Source organism: Metarhizium acridum (assembly GCF_019434415.1).
Source record: "Metarhizium acridum strain ARSEF 324 chromosome Unknown scaffold_568, whole genome shotgun sequence".
In the NCBI taxonomy this organism is placed as follows: domain Eukaryota; kingdom Fungi; phylum Ascomycota; class Sordariomycetes; order Hypocreales; family Clavicipitaceae; genus Metarhizium; species Metarhizium acridum.
In genome coordinates, this window is record NW_027094041.1 from 205,696 (window position 1) to 222,992 (window position 17,297).

The window sequence follows — 17,297 nt, forward strand, 5'->3', positions numbered from 1 at the left end:
GAGATGGAACAGCCGTGACCCAGTCCGTAAATATCGATACGTCAGGCATGGTGGCAGGCTCTGACATAATCTCAACGTAGGAGCACATTCTGGAAATGGGTCAAAATGCAAACCTGCTAACATCGACAGCCATGTCGCTACCATGACGGAGTACCAGTGGCATATCGTCCTGGTCACAAACTCACTTCTAAACGGCTTTACATATGATGGAATTTCGCATGTCCTGCGGAGAGCCCGAGATCCTGGTAAGTATCTACCATTTGCCATTCTCTTGGTAAATCTAACGCCGGCTTTATCGTACAGCATTCAAGCTAAAGAGGTCTTACCCTGATCCGTATGGGAGTCCTTCTGGAACCAGCAATGACACAGATTCAGACAGTTCTGGAGCCTCTACTAGTGCTGTAAGCAGTACAACTCTGCTATTTCTAGCCCAGTCTCACAGCACACTTTACTAAATACGCTGGATACACAGCAAACGCTTTACTGTATCCCATCTTTTCAAGTCGACGATGAGTCATCAGTTTCCATCACCGAGATCAAGTCGGAGCTCCAGATGTCGATGGCAATGAACGCATTTTCCTCTCTAAGTGTGCAGGCAGCCGCGTAAGTCCTCACCCGTGCGCCAGAGATGGTGGGCGATTTCTCACGGGTGTAGCTCCGGTGGAATAGACGGCATCACAGGCGGCGCGTCCGGCTCAGGCTCATCGTCGTCCGGAAATTCGTCAAGCTCGGTGCAAGGCAAGGCAATGGACTCCCTTCACGCTTCATATAATGTGAGCCACCCACTATGGTATGAAGCCTTGTGACATGCGCTGACTATTGCCACGCAAGTTTCCCCGCGTGACTGTGTATTTCGACGCGGACGACCTTGACATTTCTGACGAATGCAACGCGCTCCTCCAGGCGATACAGAGCAACAGGAAAGCAGAAGACGTAGCTACATTCCGGAGGAAGTTTGGTAAGCATTCAATGTTTTTGAACTCAAATTTGCCGTTAAAATCTTACAATCTGTAGGCCATCTCTTCACAACAAGCGTTCAACTAGGTGGACGCCTACAGAGTACAAGGGACTCGAGCACGCTAGTTGCAAACGACATGGATGCCAAAAAGGATTCTATGAAACTTGCCGCCGGTGCCAACTTTGCATGCCCTTTCGGATCCGCGTCGGTATCCGTTTCAGACTCGAAAGGGTCGAGTTCCCAATCTAGTCAACGCAGCGAACAAGGCCAGGAGGCGCTCACGTGGGAGGCACAGGGGGGAGAAACCCTGCTCGGTTCAAAGTAGGTGGTCAGACCCATTCAGATGTGCAAAAGCTGACTTTCGAACCTCATCTAAGCCCTTCAAGTTGGATAGCTTCCGTGGGCTCATTCTATAATTGGCGTGCTATACAGGTCTGTCTGGAACACCCCCCCAAACAAACTTATATATGCGCAGCGTAGTCTGATTGTGGCTTCTCAGAGAGATGGAGTCCGTGATATTCTGAAAGTCATTCAAGATATCACTAATTTCGACTGGCCTTCAACATTCCAAGCCATCGAGAGTGCGTCGACAGGCGATAGCGGGGGCCAGAGTGGCGATGGGGGTGGAACAAGTGATGGGAGCTCAGGTCGTACGCCATGTTGCCGGTCTTGCGGTAATTCGTGTCTGTGCAAGCCTTGCACGTGTTTATATTAGTCTGAAACGAAGCGAGGGAGGTAAAATGGCCTTAAGGGGAGACGGAGACGTCCCTTGGTCCATGCTGGTTTATCGAGGTGTCAGGGTAGTTCCGTTTGACCAAGTCTGGTAGAAGGGTTGTTGGCGCTTACGTGAAGCCTGCTGAGATGCCTTATTCTAGTCACTTGAGAATAGTTCCTGCCTTGCTTTTCATGGTCTGTCGGGGGCTTTCCCTTCGCTTTCTAATCGACATGCTAGAAGCCCAAGTGCCCACATGTCTACGAATAGTGTCGCAGAGCACAATTTTTTTGGGGACGGCTTGGACAAAGTCAAAGACTCTTGATTTCCCACACAAAGAGTGGAATCGTACGTAGAATAAGCAGCAGTATAACTATCGCTTTTGCCGTGAATGAGCGACTTGATCTTGACAAGCACTTCCCATCAGTCCTGATGCATACAAGTGAATAGCTAAGAATCAATAATGTAAAGCAACAGAATTACCACCAGGCAGGCAATTTCTCCACCTTACGTTAGGACTTTTGCAATATTTTTACTCTTCTCTGGGCCACGCGAGGCCATCCTCACGCAGTGACGGAAGAGTCCGTTCCGTATTCGTCTTTCCATGCGTCTTTGAGTGGCCCCCTAAGTGCACCCTCATATGCGACCCCCCCTGGCTAGGTTTCCTGCATATAATAGAGCAGGACTGTTTGCAGAGCTGTTTGCAGGCCTGGCTCCAAGGGCTTCGATCTCCCATGTTCCCGCTTGTATCGCTGCTGAAATCGGGGGGTTCGGCGGAGGGAAACTTCCACCCTGCTTGAATCGCATTCTTCTCGAGCAAGTTCTGGTCGTCATCTGTGACGGGAAACGTGACATTGGCGTTTCCCTCGGTCACTTCAAGGACTTTCTGCCCTGTATGCCGAAGCAGACGAATTCCGACAAAATCAAGGAGCGAATTCGCTTCAAGAATCGAGGCAAACTCTTGAACAAAGGCAGAGTCAAGAGGAGCAGGTTCATCGTGCTCCTTCTGGGAAGCAAAGTAGAACTCATATGGCATGAGCTGCCCCTTCACCATCATCCACGAGCTGGGTTTAATTGGCCGTTCATACTTCTCAAATTGGAGCATGCCCGTCTGCTCGCCCGCTTCCAAGGTCCATGCGGTTGAAGTGCCATTCACGTCAACAACCGCTTCATTCAAGCTGGCGGGCCAGTGCCGATGTACAAGCACAGGTCCATATTGGTCGGTCAGCTTGTACTTGGAAAAGAGTTTCCAAAGCGACAAGATGATGACCTCTGGGCCGTTGTGTGCAAGGAACTGTTCATTGGCCTCGCCCAGACTGGGAATGCCGTTGAACAAGTCTACATCATATGGTCGCAGGACCGCTGCCGCCATGCTTGTGGGTGTAGTTTGCTTTTTGAGGGTCCGAGCTTCACGGTTTGCTTTAAAAGGGGTTGATATTCGGAGAAAATGGGCGCCTCTGGTCATCTTCTTATAGGCAGTTTCCATGTAGCGGTATGCACTTCACTCACGAGAACCTCAGAATGCCGTGGCTGTCGAGGTTGATTCGATTGCTGTTTAGGTCTCGGTGCAGATACGAAGCAAAACGATGCATGCTCTGAATGTGTGCGCTATTATTTGTGATTCGACTGCGGAGTGCAGATACGAAGCGAACTGACGCATGTTCTGAGTCAAGTATAATCTTTTGGGATGGTCAACAGGGCATATCAGATGTACATTCAATTGACGGGCTGTATATGAGGGCAGCAAGACGTATATTCTGCGGTATACTTCCTTTTTCTTCTAAATCCTATGGATGTTCTCATTCGCGTTAAGAATTCAAGCTTTCCTAATACCCGAGTGGCATTTTAATTACAGTCCCAGGTAAACGATAAAGGATGGAATAGTAAATTAATGGTAGTTTTACGGTGCCGTGGTAATAGTAATTGGGGAAACATTCAAAATAACACTCCACTTAAAGCTACCATGAAAGCCGTGGGATCCTTTTACAAAATTTGAGAGCCCGTCACAGAGCCATGAGACAAGACTCGAGCCACCTGCAGCTCATTGGACAGGGAAAGTGTGGTGGTTGTAACTACCACCGACCTGATGTGCTGATGGGATATTCGCCACACCTACTCGATAGACCGCCATATCTTGGATGACCTAATGCTTTGTACCTTCTTGGTGTGATACAATCCCAGGTATCGAATCATCCATAATGGTCCGTACCATGGATAGCGTTAGAGGGGTATGCCGCTCGAGCAAAGTTGGGTTATTGGCGTTGTTTGAGATTGTATGACGCGATCGTCAAACCAAAACCTGCACATTTATTTGACGGTCGAGTAGAGGAGGATTCATGGGTGTAATATAAGAATGTGAGGCGACCGATGGAGTTTGGAGACGCGAACGTACGGCATGCACCTACGGTTAAACAGGACGGCCGGTCTACGTTGGCCAGCACCATCTTGGGAAGGGCGTGCACAAGTCCTCTCTTTGTAAATGATTACTTTATCCACGTCACACTTGACCCTTGCTCGTACCCTTGATTCTGCTCAGTAGGTGGCATTCAGCCGCATGTCCATGTACTCGCTGCTATTAATAGGCTCATACTTCTTTGGTCGTCCCGGCCCCCAGCAGCCTGGTATACAGTCAATTGTAGAGTCGCTGTCCGGGCCTACAAAGTACGGAATCGAGTACCTCTCACGAGTCATCCGCGGTTCGCCCTCTTTCAACGGCTTATCGGCAGGGGGTGTGCGAACGTGATGAAGCGTAGACCGCAACACGTCGTTGCTCCAGCGCATAAGCAAATCGCCGATATTGACCACCATTGTTCCAGGTATATGAGGCGCTGGGTTGAATTTGCCTTTTTCATGGATATCTTCGACTTCAAGTCCGCCGACTTGATCCTGGAAGAGCATGGTTAGCGTACCGAAATCGGTATGGGCACTGATACTTTCTAGTTTGCCCGTCGCGAGGAGCTCCTCTTCGGCAGGCGGGTAGTGCAACAGGCGGATCTGGTTTTGTTTTGTTTTGTGGTAATTGGTAAAGAACTCTTCCTCCAGTCCCATGCCGATAGCGATAGCGCGAAGCAGCTTCACTTCCATGTCGTAGCATATGTCGTAGAACTGGGTGAAAAACTCGCGGAACCCGGGGATCACATCGTCGGCAGGCCAAATGTTTCGCAGCTTTCCCTCTGCACCCATTTCGTATGATTCCTTAAAGTCTGGCTTTTTACGTTGGATGGCGATGCCCTCCTCGTCAAAGACCATCTGGGAGACTTTTTCGCGACCGATACCTGAATAGCCTCGGTGGTACCATCCTTCTGGCGGATGAGGAACCTTGTCCTTTTCGCTTTGTGGCAAGGCGAAGAAGCGTTGGCTCTGGCTTCTTGTTAGATTTAATGCCTAAGCTGCGTTTAAGGAAACAATTTGGATACCCATTGAAATGCTTCGTCTACCATATTCTGTGGCACTGAGTGGTTTCTTATGTATGCGAAGCCAAAATCCCTAAACGCTTCGTAGATTTCTTTCCCGATCGCGGTGAACTTTTCGTATTTGCAGTCATCTTGAAGAAGAGGGCCAAAATCGATGATGGGGATTGCAGGTTGCGGATTGGCAATGTCGCCCATGATGATGATGTCGTGTGTGATTGTCGAAAGTACCAGGGTACCAAATTTTAATATGAATCCGAAATAAGACTCCCTGGCTATCTTGGACTGTGGTTCTCGCACTTTTGCGAGCTAAAAATAAGTAGATGAGAAGAGGTTGTGTTCTTGATTAAACTCGCAAGGTGCGGGGTCCCATCCTGCGTATATTTGAAGCAAATATAGATGCGGATTACTAATGTTGCTCTTCTATGTGGCGACTGATACATACTCACCCAGGCGCCCATCTATCCTAAGGCGGCTTTTTCTTCCTGGACTGACGAGCCGGATGCAATAGTTTGGTCGGTCAAGTGCCAGTTCAAGAAGGTGGCACAAATAGCACACCCCTGAGTTGCCTTTATTAGCCTTTTCATGCTGAGATGTATGGGAAAATAGGCCACGGACCAAAATAACTTCATGGATTATAATTCTTCAACGTCTGATTACAAAAAAACCTGAATATAAGCCAGATCCCTAACCGGATGCCTTGGAGGCCTCGTTTTTTTTTCAAAACTGAGAGATTGATTGCAGGGTCGTTAGGCTTGATGAAACCTCGTGAGTTAGGGTTAGGGTTGGCTTACACGGAACTTTAATGTATGTTAAAGACACATCCCACGTGCAAATCCCTGTATACCAGGGGTTCTTTCAAAAATAGTATGTGGAGCGCCTTGCTAATATCTTGCTCTTAGCACAATTGACAACACTGTAAGAAGCTCTTGTAAGCATTATACCTTTGATCGGAACAGGGCCAGCTAACAAGCCACTACTCACTCTTCTTTTACCCTCTACATTGGGATAATAAGCTAAGAATGCAACAAAGATTTATAAAACGTGAAAGCATTTTGCGAGGCCTTTCAGGCCTCAACTTTCGTGGTGTAGAGGACATTGTTGTCAGAGCCTTGGGTCACGTATGTCTTGCTGAATAATATTGGACCGTGACAAGGCCATTTGAGGGGTCAAAACAAAATGTCCTAAAATTCCCGCACGGAAGCATTAAAAATTGATTCAGGCTTGCTTTCCGAACCACATCGTTTCCTTGGATGCGATGGTGACATTTCCGGCTATGAGAAGAGCCTAAGGCAAACCTCTTTAGCCTTGGATATCATCTGTGAAACTCACATAGACTGGAAACATAGAAAGGGATGGATTGACATGCGTCAAAAGTACCAGAATATAGCAATGTCCTGATAACAATAGTCGCGCAATAAAAAGGCCTACACATGGGATATTCGAAGACATGCAATGGAGTCTTCTCATCACTGAACTTGAGCATGCAGGCTTCGAAACTATCAGGTACCTTGTTGAAGCTCGGATAAGCAGGGAAGCCCGGGACACAGACGATTGTGCTTCATATGACGAAGAGCTAGATTTTTACAACGCAAACAAATTTACAACGGATCTCCACAGGGCAGGCTTCTTGTAATTCTTAGTACAAGAGCTACTAATGAAGAATAGCAGGGAGAGCTACAGGATACCAGAGCTTGACTATCAACGGATTGAAAGCGCGGTGGAAAGTGTAGCAAACATGGAGCCTCAAGTAATCCGGTATCTGTTAGACGGAGGTCAGGATGTGTTGAAGTCACGGGCCGACCCTTGAACCTGACGATAGTTACACAAGGGCTCGAGACCTAGTGGAGGCCTTAGGCTTCCAGGCTCGCTTGCTCACCGCTGCTTTGTATAACTAAGGGGCATCTGTCCCCAGAGGCCCTGAGAGAACCAAGGACCCTTAACATTGAAGCGAATTATTCAGCTGAATCGAACATTGTTCCAAGCCCTTTATATAAAGCCCTTGCCACAGTATCAGAGCTTTGGGCCAGATTCTGAAGGTCTACGAAATATTTAGGAGTGAATAAAGAAGAAAAGACCCATGCAGCGCTTATTACTTGCCTTTAATGAGTCTGTTGATAGCCTCCTAAGCTCAGATTGTAGATGAGTTTGCCTCGGATGTGAAAATGGGCAAGATACCTTCCTCCCCGTGGTGGAGTGATGCCGCCAAGCCGCGGCACAGAAGGGAAAGGCTCGACTCTTCATAAATAGTGGATATACTCTTGGAGCTTGTGGTCTAGGAAAGAGGAAAAGCCACGCAATATTTACAGCATGATATAATGCGAGGTAGCGCCAAGACATTACAACAACATGTCTCGGATGTCAACCCTGCGATTGTTCTATTTGACACCCCTTTGCTGCCAGAAGCCACACTTAAAATGGGATCTTGCTACCATCCCATTTCAAGAAAGCACCATTGTCCTCATGAGAGATAGAGTCAATGATTTTCATCAATCCTTGAATGCAGTTTTCCAAATCATCTTCTCCGTCCCAGCCAGTCAATCTAGTCGATAAAAAGCCAGGTTCTACACATATAATCGTAGTTTTGCGCCCCTCAGACTCCCACTCTCGAGCTAGTGTAACCGAGACTTGGTTCAATGCGCACTTTGCAGTGCGATATGCTAGACACGTTCCAAATGTATTCGCTTCACGGTAGATTATTAGCTATACATGTGGGTTCTTCCAGATAGGCAAGGAACGTAGTGACAATCAAAGGGCTACCTACTTGAGATGGGGCCGAAAGAAGATGATATATTGATAACCTTGGGATCTGGGGCTAGCTCTAATTGCGGCAGAAACTCCGTCATTGTAAGGAACGGCCCCTTCATCGCAATCTAATAAGCAGATAATTCTCCCCAGATAGCAAGGCTCAGGTGACATAAACTTACAATCGTCATAACATGAAGCCTCTCTAGCATAAGGGAGCTTGTCTGGTCTTTCCATGACTTTGGATGCGGTGAGAGGCCTAACTGCTCATGAGAGACGGCACCCGCAAAGCACCTCCCACATTAATGAGGATGTCAAGTGGTCTATTGCCATACGCCTTGGAGGCAGAAGAGATTGAATTCTCATCCAAGAAATCGAGCTCCAAAATAGTCGCCCCAGTTTGCTCCAACTACATGCGCTTAGCCCGGTTCACTAAGCATAATACGTGATGTGTTTGTGCTTGGGAAGGCCGACCGTACATCTCGAAATGAGGAGTCGAGGCGACTCTCTGGTCTTATGGTAGCAAACACCGTGTACGATTGGCCGAGAAAGGCCTTGGTCAAGTTTAGACCGATCCCACGGTTTGATCCTGTATCTACATCAAGGTTCGTGCTCCTCCTACGAGTAATGACGAGTTAATGTCGGGTGCTGTTGGAAAGGTCTTCAAAGAGATTTTTGGGAACAACGCTCTGGAAATGGTATTCACACGTGCGTGCGAGGACGTCTCGACACTTGGGGGCGGTCACGATGTGCCTTATGCGTACTGGAACTTTGGCGGAAGTGGGAATACGGACGAAACTGTCGCCACAAACTACTCCCCCTACTTTGCTCTCATTATCGAGCCGACTCTCCGCACTGGGATAGATGCTATGGCCCTGGCTGCAATGACGTTTCTGGCCAAGTAGGCTGTCAGCGGGCTCGTTCAAAAGCATTAGCATCAATTGGATTAGAGGACAAGCAAGATTTCCCTAGCATCAAGCGTAGAAAGGCAAAACGTGACAAGGTTGATCTGCAGATACGGCACCCGCACCGTCACTATCAAGAAACCGGTTGACAAGTAGCTTTACCAAATTGTAATAAGCAGCTGCAGACATCTTGCGTAGAGACGTCTAAATGTCTCAATGGACGCATTAAAAAGCTTCAATCCAAGACCAAGTCAACTATGGATTCAGCCACTACTTTGGCACTTCGTGGTGACCGGAACAGGACACACGCATATGGTGCCCGTAGGTTTATTTATTGTAGTTTACAAACGGATGCCGTATGACAGTTCTAGACAGAGTAATTCAGCATTATCTATACAAGTTGAGCGTGCGCTAACCGATGGAGGCGTTAGCAGTCTTGCAGAGTGGCGGATAAGGTTCTGTTCCTCGGGCTTTACATCTTGTGTTCTTCCTGATGATGTTTATAGGCTGTTTGGGCTGCGCCGAGTGGTCGACCTTTTCGCTGGAGCTTCATGGTGAGATAAGAAGATACACTGATTCGGCTAATCAGTGCCCTCTCACCTGATAAATGCGTTTCAGTAAAATACAGTCACTCTCCTATTATCACCTGACTTCTGAAGAATTGCTCGTTAGCGCTCGCTATTTTAACTAATCGCTAACGTCAATACTAATGATTCTCGCAGGACAGTAAACATGCAGCCAAAGTAGACACTGCCAGAGCCATTGCCCTTGTTAATACTGCCTGATCCCTTCTGCTAGAAAAGAAATTCAACATCCTAGGGGGAGGTAGTCGCGCCAGGCAAGCATTTTTGTCCTTGATCGCGTAGCTGCAGAACGGAGCGATGCTTCCTATTGTCAGGTGTAGCAGCTGCGCAAGCAAAGTAAAGAAACCTCCCTTAGCGTAGGTTACAACTTATTTCTCTCTATCACATCACCTCCTGGGAGAAAATGCCACGTCTAAAATTATACAACTACAGCGTTGCCCCATATGGAGCGGCTAGGTGCGGAGGCAAGGCTGGCGAAATCATGCTCTATTTGGAAGTCTTGACTATGCTAAGAAAATGGGTGAAGGAGACTACTTCGTCGAGGCAGAACAATCTCAGCACAAATGGCGTCCCGACGCATGCACAATTGAGTTTTGGCGTTGGGCCTGGGCTAATAACGATGCTGAGTCCCGAGAGCGCATTCTCGCCGTTTTGCTCCTTACTACCACCCGATCTCTTCGAGTCCGGGCTGCTCTTGGCAATTTGGAGCTGGGTGTGCCGGTTCTACAGAGTCTCCCCTCGATTCTAGTTGAGGATGACATTCAGGAACTTCCTATCTTCTGCGTATATTTTCTGCATGGCCAGGTAGACCCCTCTTACTCGTCACATCAAGGGGTCAGGTACGTGGGCCAAGCGGCGAGGACCAGGCGAGGCTATGAGTCTTGCGGACATATGGGACTGAGTGCGTGTTTGAAAGAACATGCAGTGGGCATCCAACGGGCCAAGGATGGACTGGGTAATGACAGGCATAATTTGTACGTGTACCAGCGTTTATCCGCACGGCATATCAGTCACACACGTTGCATGATCATGTCAACATTCCCCCAATTTCCATACAGTTGGCTTTTAGCCGTTCATACTGCCATGTTCTTATCGCTGGCAGAGGCTGTTGACATGCTGTATTTGGATACCTTTGATGTCATCAAGCCGCCGTCTTCCCGCAGCGTGCGCTATTGCATGAATTTTAGGCCAGAGGGGATGCCTCGTTTTCCACTAAATGGCGCCGATGCCTCCCTACGAATCAGGGAATAGGAATTTCCAATTTTGGGGAAAGTAACCTGCGCCAAGAGAGAGTGAAAGAGATTGCTACTATTGTAGCGAACCCTTCGGCCTACCAAGGCTGGTCTAACGCTACTAGTCTTACCTATGACTGGGATTATATTATGGAGGAATGTCGGGCACGGGGTATCCCTTCACCTTTAACATCAATTCAGCATATCCTGAACCACCTCACCTCAATCCCAGGCCCGATCATGTGTATAAAGGAACGGAAGATCAAAATGCGATGGTCATGGGTCTTTGAGTTGAGACAGCATCTTGAGCAGAAATGCCTCATTTCCCCCCTGGAAGATGCGGAGGATCAATACTACAGGATTCCCTGCATGAGGCCTAAGCGAAGGCCGTGGCCTGACCTGTATAGAGTTATTAACCTACCTACGTTCTTAGGGAAAGAAGCTCAGAGTTTGACCCACGAAGAACTTGCACCCCCCCATACGAGGAAGTATAACCTGGCCAAAATACCAATGGCTCCTGAAATTTGGGCGGGAGGTATTTGGCCATATGCTCCACCTGGACGTGTGGAGAGCATATGTCGTGAGTTCATGCAACTTCTCCATCTCCTCTTCCCTCCGTGGCCATGATGCCAATGTGTATTCATATTAATACACCCCAGGTGAGCCACCTTCAGGAATTAAATTGGTTGGCAGGAAGCCGGCTCGATCAACATTTCTCAATGATCGCATGCTAGAACTTACTTTACACTACTTGAGACGCAAGGTTCCCAACCACGAAATCGATTCTAGCCAACTCAGCATGGGCCGCGTCACATGCTCTACTCCTCATAATGCTTACCAGAAAGTTAGGCGTCGATCAGCAAAAGACAGCGTTCCAGCAGAGAGGATGTCGGATATCGGATTTCCCTACTATAGGCTACAGTACAAGGCTTGGGCTTCTAAACCAAGGCAAGTCGAATGGGAGAAAACAGAACATCTCGGTCCCTGGAGGTATCATTCGGATCACGACGTGCTTAGCAATGGTAAGGATTTTCAACGCCGGAATAAGGGGGTGCGGATAGGAAGCTCCTTGGTAGACGGTGTTGATGCGAAAGAGTTACTGGCAGCGCCACCATTACTACGCAATCATCAAAAGGACCTGCTCTTTTCCCAACTCCTCGACTATACTTGGCCGCCTGACGATTGCCGATATGCACGTCTGTCTGTCCAAGCGACCGATCGTGTGCGCACTTGAGCTGAAAATATTGACACAATGGTTATTATTGTTTTAGGGCATTAAAGTCGACAGACCCGCGGGCCACGCGGTGTAATAACCTTGACAGTCTTGCAACGGACTATGCGCAGAGTGTACGGCACCATCGTAAAAGGCTCCGATGCACCATTTCTTTGTGGATCCAAGGGCGTCTCTTGGGACAATGTATATTTCTCACTCAAGGGAAAGCTTGTGTTGCTGTCCGACCGCAACCTTACACAGCGATATGACTGGGTTTTTCAAGAAATCTGTCTCGGATCTCGACCACCTGAAGCTCACGCCGTCTGGGATTCAATGTCGCAGGCTTGGATCAAAACTGGATTGCACGACAATTTCCGCACCATATCTCCACTCTGTGACTTCGCTGGAGAATGTCCTCCTTTTGACCGTACGCCAACTGTGGCTCACTAAACGATTTCGTCCGATCTGCGCGCGCCCAGTCCGCCGATGTCAAGGCGGCGCTGATTCTCGATGTGCTCAGAGAGGACTTGCCGTTTTGCACGAGGTTGGCGTCGTCCACGGCGACGTCAAGTGTGACAACGAGCTTGTCTTTAAATAGCACGACGGTACGTTCAAGGCAAAACTTTTCGATGTCGACTTCTCCATCTCGCTAGCCGATCTAGAGCCAGGAGATCGAGTGGTGCTGCCCGAACTGAGCTGTTTGCCGTCCCCGAAGCGATGACACCCATCGAGAAGGAGGCCTTGATTTACTTTCCCTTGGGAATGCTCGTGTGGCAGTTTTTCCTGTATCGCCCGAATGGCGAGGACTCATCTCGCAAGAGCCGTTCGGATGACTCTCGAAGTGCGTCAGAAAAGGCCCGATCAGATTACATACAAAACGCAAAGGAAGATGCTGAATTCGCCAACAGGGTCAAGATGTCGATTTGGCTCGCCCACGGGTGAGATAGATGACACCCACTGGGCCTTCTTCTACTGCATTCTCGACTACACGGTCAATCTGATCCCTACCTGGCGTTTGGACACACCTTCACCTTTAAGAAAATGGTAGATGGGTGACGTGGGCCCATGTGGTGGAAGTCAGGACACAAGGCACAATTAGCAGAAATAAAGACATCATGAGCAACTGGACATATGTGCGCTACCATATACAGTACATCTCACTATGAATAGCATAACATGAAGATAAGATATATGCCCTGTTGCCTTTGCATTTGCATCATAGTATAGGGAAAAACCCTTCGCCGCAAGGGGTAAAAACCTATACCAAGACCCGTGGGTATTGAGATGGAATAACTTTGTTCGAGACCAAGATACAATCCGTCCATCTCTCCACATCTCCTCATTCCATGCGATCTACACTAAATCACTTGCGTCCGAATCCCAAAGGTCAACTTCAACTGCCTGATCATCTGTTCCAAGCTGCGAGGTACCGTCTCGCCCAGTTCTTGCAGTATCCCTGCGGCTGTCCGAGCTGTATTCAATCCGTCAGTTCCTCTTTCGTCTGTACCGCCTCCCTGCGTCCCCCATCTGGGAGCTACTTACTGTCACACCGCTCCAGCTCCGCTAGAGTCTCGGGACAATTCGTCACTTCTTCCCCCGTCGTTACATTATACAAAGGCAACAGTGGCATCTTCCCCGCTACGACAATGCTATTACCCAACCTCGACGTAAAGTTCTTGCTCCTACCACAATGCACAAAGTCAGTGACTGTCTCACAGCAGCGGTGAGCCATACCAATAAAACGGTACCCACATGACAGCTACTTCAATGCGCAACAACCTCGTCTCTCGTAGAATCTCATCCATCCGCCGCACCAGTTGTGCCCCGCCCCCCAACGCGGCTATGTTCTCCATCCTGTCGTTGTATTGTGTCGTCCAACCGAGGTGTTCTACTATCCCAGCGTGTGGAATACCGCATAAATGTCACGCCCGGCGTTGATGTCGTAAGCAGAGAAAACGTTGCCGCACACTACACAAGGGTCAGCAACGCGTCTCCAAACGCGTCTCCCCGGTAACCACTCGCTCACGCTCCGCACTCGAAATCGCCTTATACAAACACCGTCCAGTGTCGAGCCCAATCGACGAATGATTGATGGATGAATGAATGCTGGCCCACGTCGTCCCTGACTGTCGCTCGCTGGTGTCTCTTCGTTCCCAGCGCTTTGGTAGTCTCGTTCAACCTCGATGAAACAGGCTTCTGCCGTGTCTGCCCGACAAGATCGTTGCCGAACAATCAAGACAAAAGTAACAATACAAGTCTACGTTCTCCCAACGAACCAATCCGTCCCCGATCTCCTTTTCACGCCTCCCCACCCCCGGCCGTTATCCGTCATCACGTGTCGTCAGCTACTTGACAGACACTGCTATGCAAGCACCACCTTTTGTCTCTCCCGTATCCAAAAGGGTCAACGGTTCAAATGTTAGCACCCACACTCCAGCAGCCTAGCGTTTGACTGGCTAGGGGCCCACTGTGCTGGACGGACTCCGAAGGAGCATTGACAGTGAACTGTGCGACCAGGGCTGATGGTGGGCTGGCCCGTGGTCCGTGGTCCTCATATAAAGACATGGACCAACATACGAAGATATGAACCTCACCCTCTGCCCTCTCTTTCTCTACCTTTTCTTTCGGCCTTCTCCTCCACGCCCACTTCTCGCACATGAACAGAGCCACCGAGGCCTCCGGCATTCCAGCCTTGTCCAGTGCTCGTGTCAAACTCAAGTCTGTCAATGACATCTCCTGCCCGTATAGTCCAAACTGCAGTCTCGCCGTTTTGGAACGAATACTCGGTAGATGCGTCATCTGGGTTGGGATGATTGTAGACCTTGCGCTTTTCCCCATTGAACCACTCGACCTCGATCCCTTTGACAACGACGTGCTCGGAGACATTACTAGCTGATTTTCCAGCCCACACCTTCAAGTGCTTCACATGTGAGGTTTTGTCCGGGTAGAGAGTGTAGGGTTTTCCTCCCTTTCCACCATAAAAGGAACTCTGCCTCACAGACATCGTCAAGGACATGGAAGTTTGTCACTTGGCTATTTGTATTGCTTTTAAAATATCGAGGGCGCGTTGAAGACTATGAGAAAAAAAAACAAGGAGACTTGGAGGTAGAACATCCAGCTTATGTAGCTTTCCAAGTGTGACAAGGGCTGAGGTAATAGGGCTTGGGGCAGCATAACAACTCTCGATTCAATTAATGATCCTCTTTGCCATGTCAAATGTTCCTTGAAACCGTCACCGCTTCTGATAGCAAACAAGACCTAAGCGCCTAAGGCCTCACTCTAGGTCGCATGACTCTGTGTGACCGTTTGGCACAACGGTGCTGCACAATAAATGGCTAGGACTTGGGGTACCTTGAGAAGGTTGACGCAAGTGACATTCTACGCAGACGCTGTGACAAGGGCTCGTTAGAGGGCTGGAAGCAAAAGGGCTCAATTCAATGATAATCTTGTAGGATGTCAAAGGTCCTTGGTTCCTCCAAGCCAGAAGGCGAGGGAAGACTATCTTATATACATGAAAGGAACGGCCCATGCCTAGTGTGCCCCATAGTTCTCGTGATCTCCTTGTGTAACAAAGGGCTTCTAATCCTTGCTTGACCTAATCCGTGTGACAGACGCCTACCCACTCCTTTTGCAAATACAGGACAATCTACAGGCGCTTATTATCAAAAAAAAAAAAAAAAAAAAAAAAAAAAAAAAAAAATAATGACGTAATACGGCAAATTGTTTATGGTAGCTATGCCAGTGCATGTAACTCTACGACTTGGCATGTCATTCATTAAACCAAATGCTATATAGGCCAGCTAACTACCTACCTAAGCAGGTAGGTGAGCTAGTAATCATTAAGCACACGAGGGATAAAATAAGCCCATCGTTTCTGCGAAACTGGATGCAACGCTATATTACTATAGTCTGGGTTACACTTATCTCGAAAGCGCATCCCGAGTGCTCTCACGGGCTCTTTGCTGTTATGACCTAGTCAAGACAAGCACACCACGTGACGATAACATCAAATATACTATTACAATTTTAATATTTTACATATAATTTCAATTTTTTCCTCGTTAAATCTATCCCATGTCAACTCTGCGAAACGTAAGAACAACAAGTACATTATAAAATACTCTGGTAAGAGATCTTATTAGTACGTCTTAAAGATAGAGGTTTTAAAAAAGCGTCTTCATGTCATTTCGCATTAGCGGCAACAAAACTAACTATGCGAGTTAGCCTATTCAGTGTTCCCGCACATGCCAAACATTGGAGACACATATAGATGGCAAACAGCTACCTGGAGCGGGGTTTAAAATAGTAAAGAGGAGATTTTAATGTAGAGACACGGAGGAATAAACAATCTGTGCTACCGAAGATTGCCTCCACTCGTGGTAGTGCTAGTTGTACCGCAGGAATTTATTTAGCTGCCAAGACGATAGATGCACCGTGGTCGCATTGTGTGCCGCTGGAGTTAATATGGTATAATGCGAGGAATTAGGCGTCTATTCATGGCGGGGGGTAACATTTAGCTGTTAATACATATTCATACATGCCCCGTGCTATACGGCAGTTGACCGTAATCCTACCACACCACGTGTTAGTTTAATATCCTCCGAAAAAGAAATATCACATGCTGCATTGTTGCCTGCATAGAAAAGCCCCGCGGTATTCGATCAGTCCGCAACCTCCAGACACATTCACTCGTTCACTAGTCTATTGCAAGATGCCGTTCTACTCTTAGCGCCCCCCGTTTCCGCGGAATGATGAGCCTAATCCTGGAGTTGTTGAGCCGAGACATTATGTTGAAGTCTTGCTGAAGGGCCTCACTGATGAAGGTGGCATAACACACGACCGGAGTAGCATTACCTGTAGCGCTTTAAATGCGGATCACGAATTAGTTTTCTTTATTATTTACATTTCTTTCTTACAGATACTAGTACAAGTATTATGCAAGCGCCATACAAGCGTTACGTCTAGTAACACCATGTGCTGGCCCTTCTAAGGCAGAGAACCGCAACAAACCACGTAATAAACCATGGACGTTATTATTTATGTACCTGCTCATGCCATGTTGTTCTCTACATATAGTACGTATTGACGCAACGGGTTGTTGTACAGAGCCTGTTACGGTAATTTTTCTTTTTAAGAAAAAACACTAGCGGGAATAAACAATGCTTGCGACGGCAGATCAAATGCAAGATCACACACGGGCTGTGCCCTAGCCGTCTAATGCTCCAGCGCTACATGCCACCTCCCACTTCGGCATCCCGTGCCGTCTAGTGACATGCAGCTCGAGTTGTTCCTCTTCCAAGGACCCGTCGGACAGTCAGGCCGGCACAATAGACGTCCATGTCGCCTTTCGTGGCACCACAATCCACCATAATTCATGTCAGGTCATGTTGAGAAGTGGACAGCCAAGGCCCAGGCAGTCGCCCACCACCTCCGGAGCCAACGCCGGGAACACACGGCGCGGTCCGCTACCGAGCGCCGTGCGGAGAGCCGTCGGATCCCGCGTCGAGCCGATATGATTCTACTTGGCTTTTTACGTAT

The 17,297-nt window shown here is 48.3% G+C and overlaps 6 protein-coding genes across 6 annotated transcripts; 2 read left to right on the forward strand and 4 right to left on the reverse strand.

The window, feature by feature from the left end:
• Window positions 1-142: 142 nt before the first annotated feature.
• Window positions 143-1,283, forward strand: J3458_019534 (uncharacterized protein; the record flags this gene model as incomplete). Its single annotated transcript, XM_066121541.1, has 6 exons — window positions 143-245; window positions 304-401; window positions 473-603; window positions 656-773; window positions 832-958; window positions 1,015-1,283. 6 exons carry the CDS (start codon window positions 143-145, stop codon window positions 1,281-1,283), a joined length of 846 nt encoding a protein of 281 aa, XP_065973155.1.
• A 919-nt stretch (window positions 1,284-2,202) lies between these two features.
• J3458_019535 (uncharacterized protein) lies at window positions 2,203-3,042 on the reverse strand (the record flags this gene model as incomplete). Its single annotated transcript, XM_007816878.2, has 1 exon — window positions 2,203-3,042. One exon carries the CDS (start codon window positions 3,040-3,042, stop codon window positions 2,203-2,205), a length of 840 nt encoding a protein of 279 aa, XP_007815069.2.
• A 978-nt stretch (window positions 3,043-4,020) lies between these two features.
• On the reverse strand, window positions 4,021-5,416 carry J3458_019536 (uncharacterized protein). The gene is made up of 2 exons (XM_066121542.1): window positions 5,087-5,416; window positions 4,021-5,030 (listed from the first exon to the last, which is right to left on the reverse strand). The coding sequence occupies exons 1-2, from the start codon at window positions 5,276-5,278 to the stop codon at window positions 4,203-4,205; spliced, it is 1,020 nt and encodes a 339-aa protein (XP_065973156.1). The 5' UTR covers window positions 5,279-5,416; the 3' UTR covers window positions 4,021-4,202.
• A 6,941-nt stretch (window positions 5,417-12,357) lies between these two features.
• J3458_019537 (uncharacterized protein) lies at window positions 12,358-12,701 on the forward strand (the record flags this gene model as incomplete). Its single annotated transcript, XM_066121543.1, has 1 exon — window positions 12,358-12,701. Exon 1 carries the CDS (start codon window positions 12,477-12,479, stop codon window positions 12,699-12,701), a length of 225 nt encoding a protein of 74 aa, XP_065973157.1. The 5' UTR covers window positions 12,358-12,476.
• A 416-nt stretch (window positions 12,702-13,117) lies between these two features.
• On the reverse strand, window positions 13,118-13,612 carry J3458_019538 (uncharacterized protein; the record flags this gene model as incomplete). Its single annotated transcript, XM_066121544.1, has 3 exons — window positions 13,118-13,230; window positions 13,302-13,441; window positions 13,512-13,612. 3 exons carry the CDS (start codon window positions 13,610-13,612, stop codon window positions 13,118-13,120), a joined length of 354 nt encoding a protein of 117 aa, XP_065973158.1.
• Window positions 13,613-14,252: 640 nt separating this feature from the next.
• On the reverse strand, window positions 14,253-15,198 carry J3458_019539 (uncharacterized protein). Its single transcript, XM_007816875.2, has one exon. The coding sequence runs from the start codon at window positions 14,773-14,775 to the stop codon at window positions 14,350-14,352; it is 426 nt and encodes a 141-aa protein (XP_007815066.2). The 5' UTR covers window positions 14,776-15,198; the 3' UTR covers window positions 14,253-14,349.
• Window positions 15,199-17,297: the final 2,099 nt, after the last annotated feature.

Bases quoted from the DNA above. Each gene is read 5' to 3' on its own strand.
- J3458_019536 (XM_066121542.1), bottom strand. From the start codon at position 5,278: ATGGGCGACATTGCCAATCCGCAACCTGCAATCCCCATCATCGATTTT. The intron at 5,031-5,086 runs GTATCCAAATTG...ACAAGAAGCCAG, and splicing joins TAGACGAAGCATTTCAATGG to AGCCAACGCTTCTTCGCCTT.
- J3458_019539 (XM_007816875.2), bottom strand. From the start codon at position 14,775: ATGTCCTTGACGATGTCTGTGAGGCAGAGTTCCTTTTATGGTGGAAAG.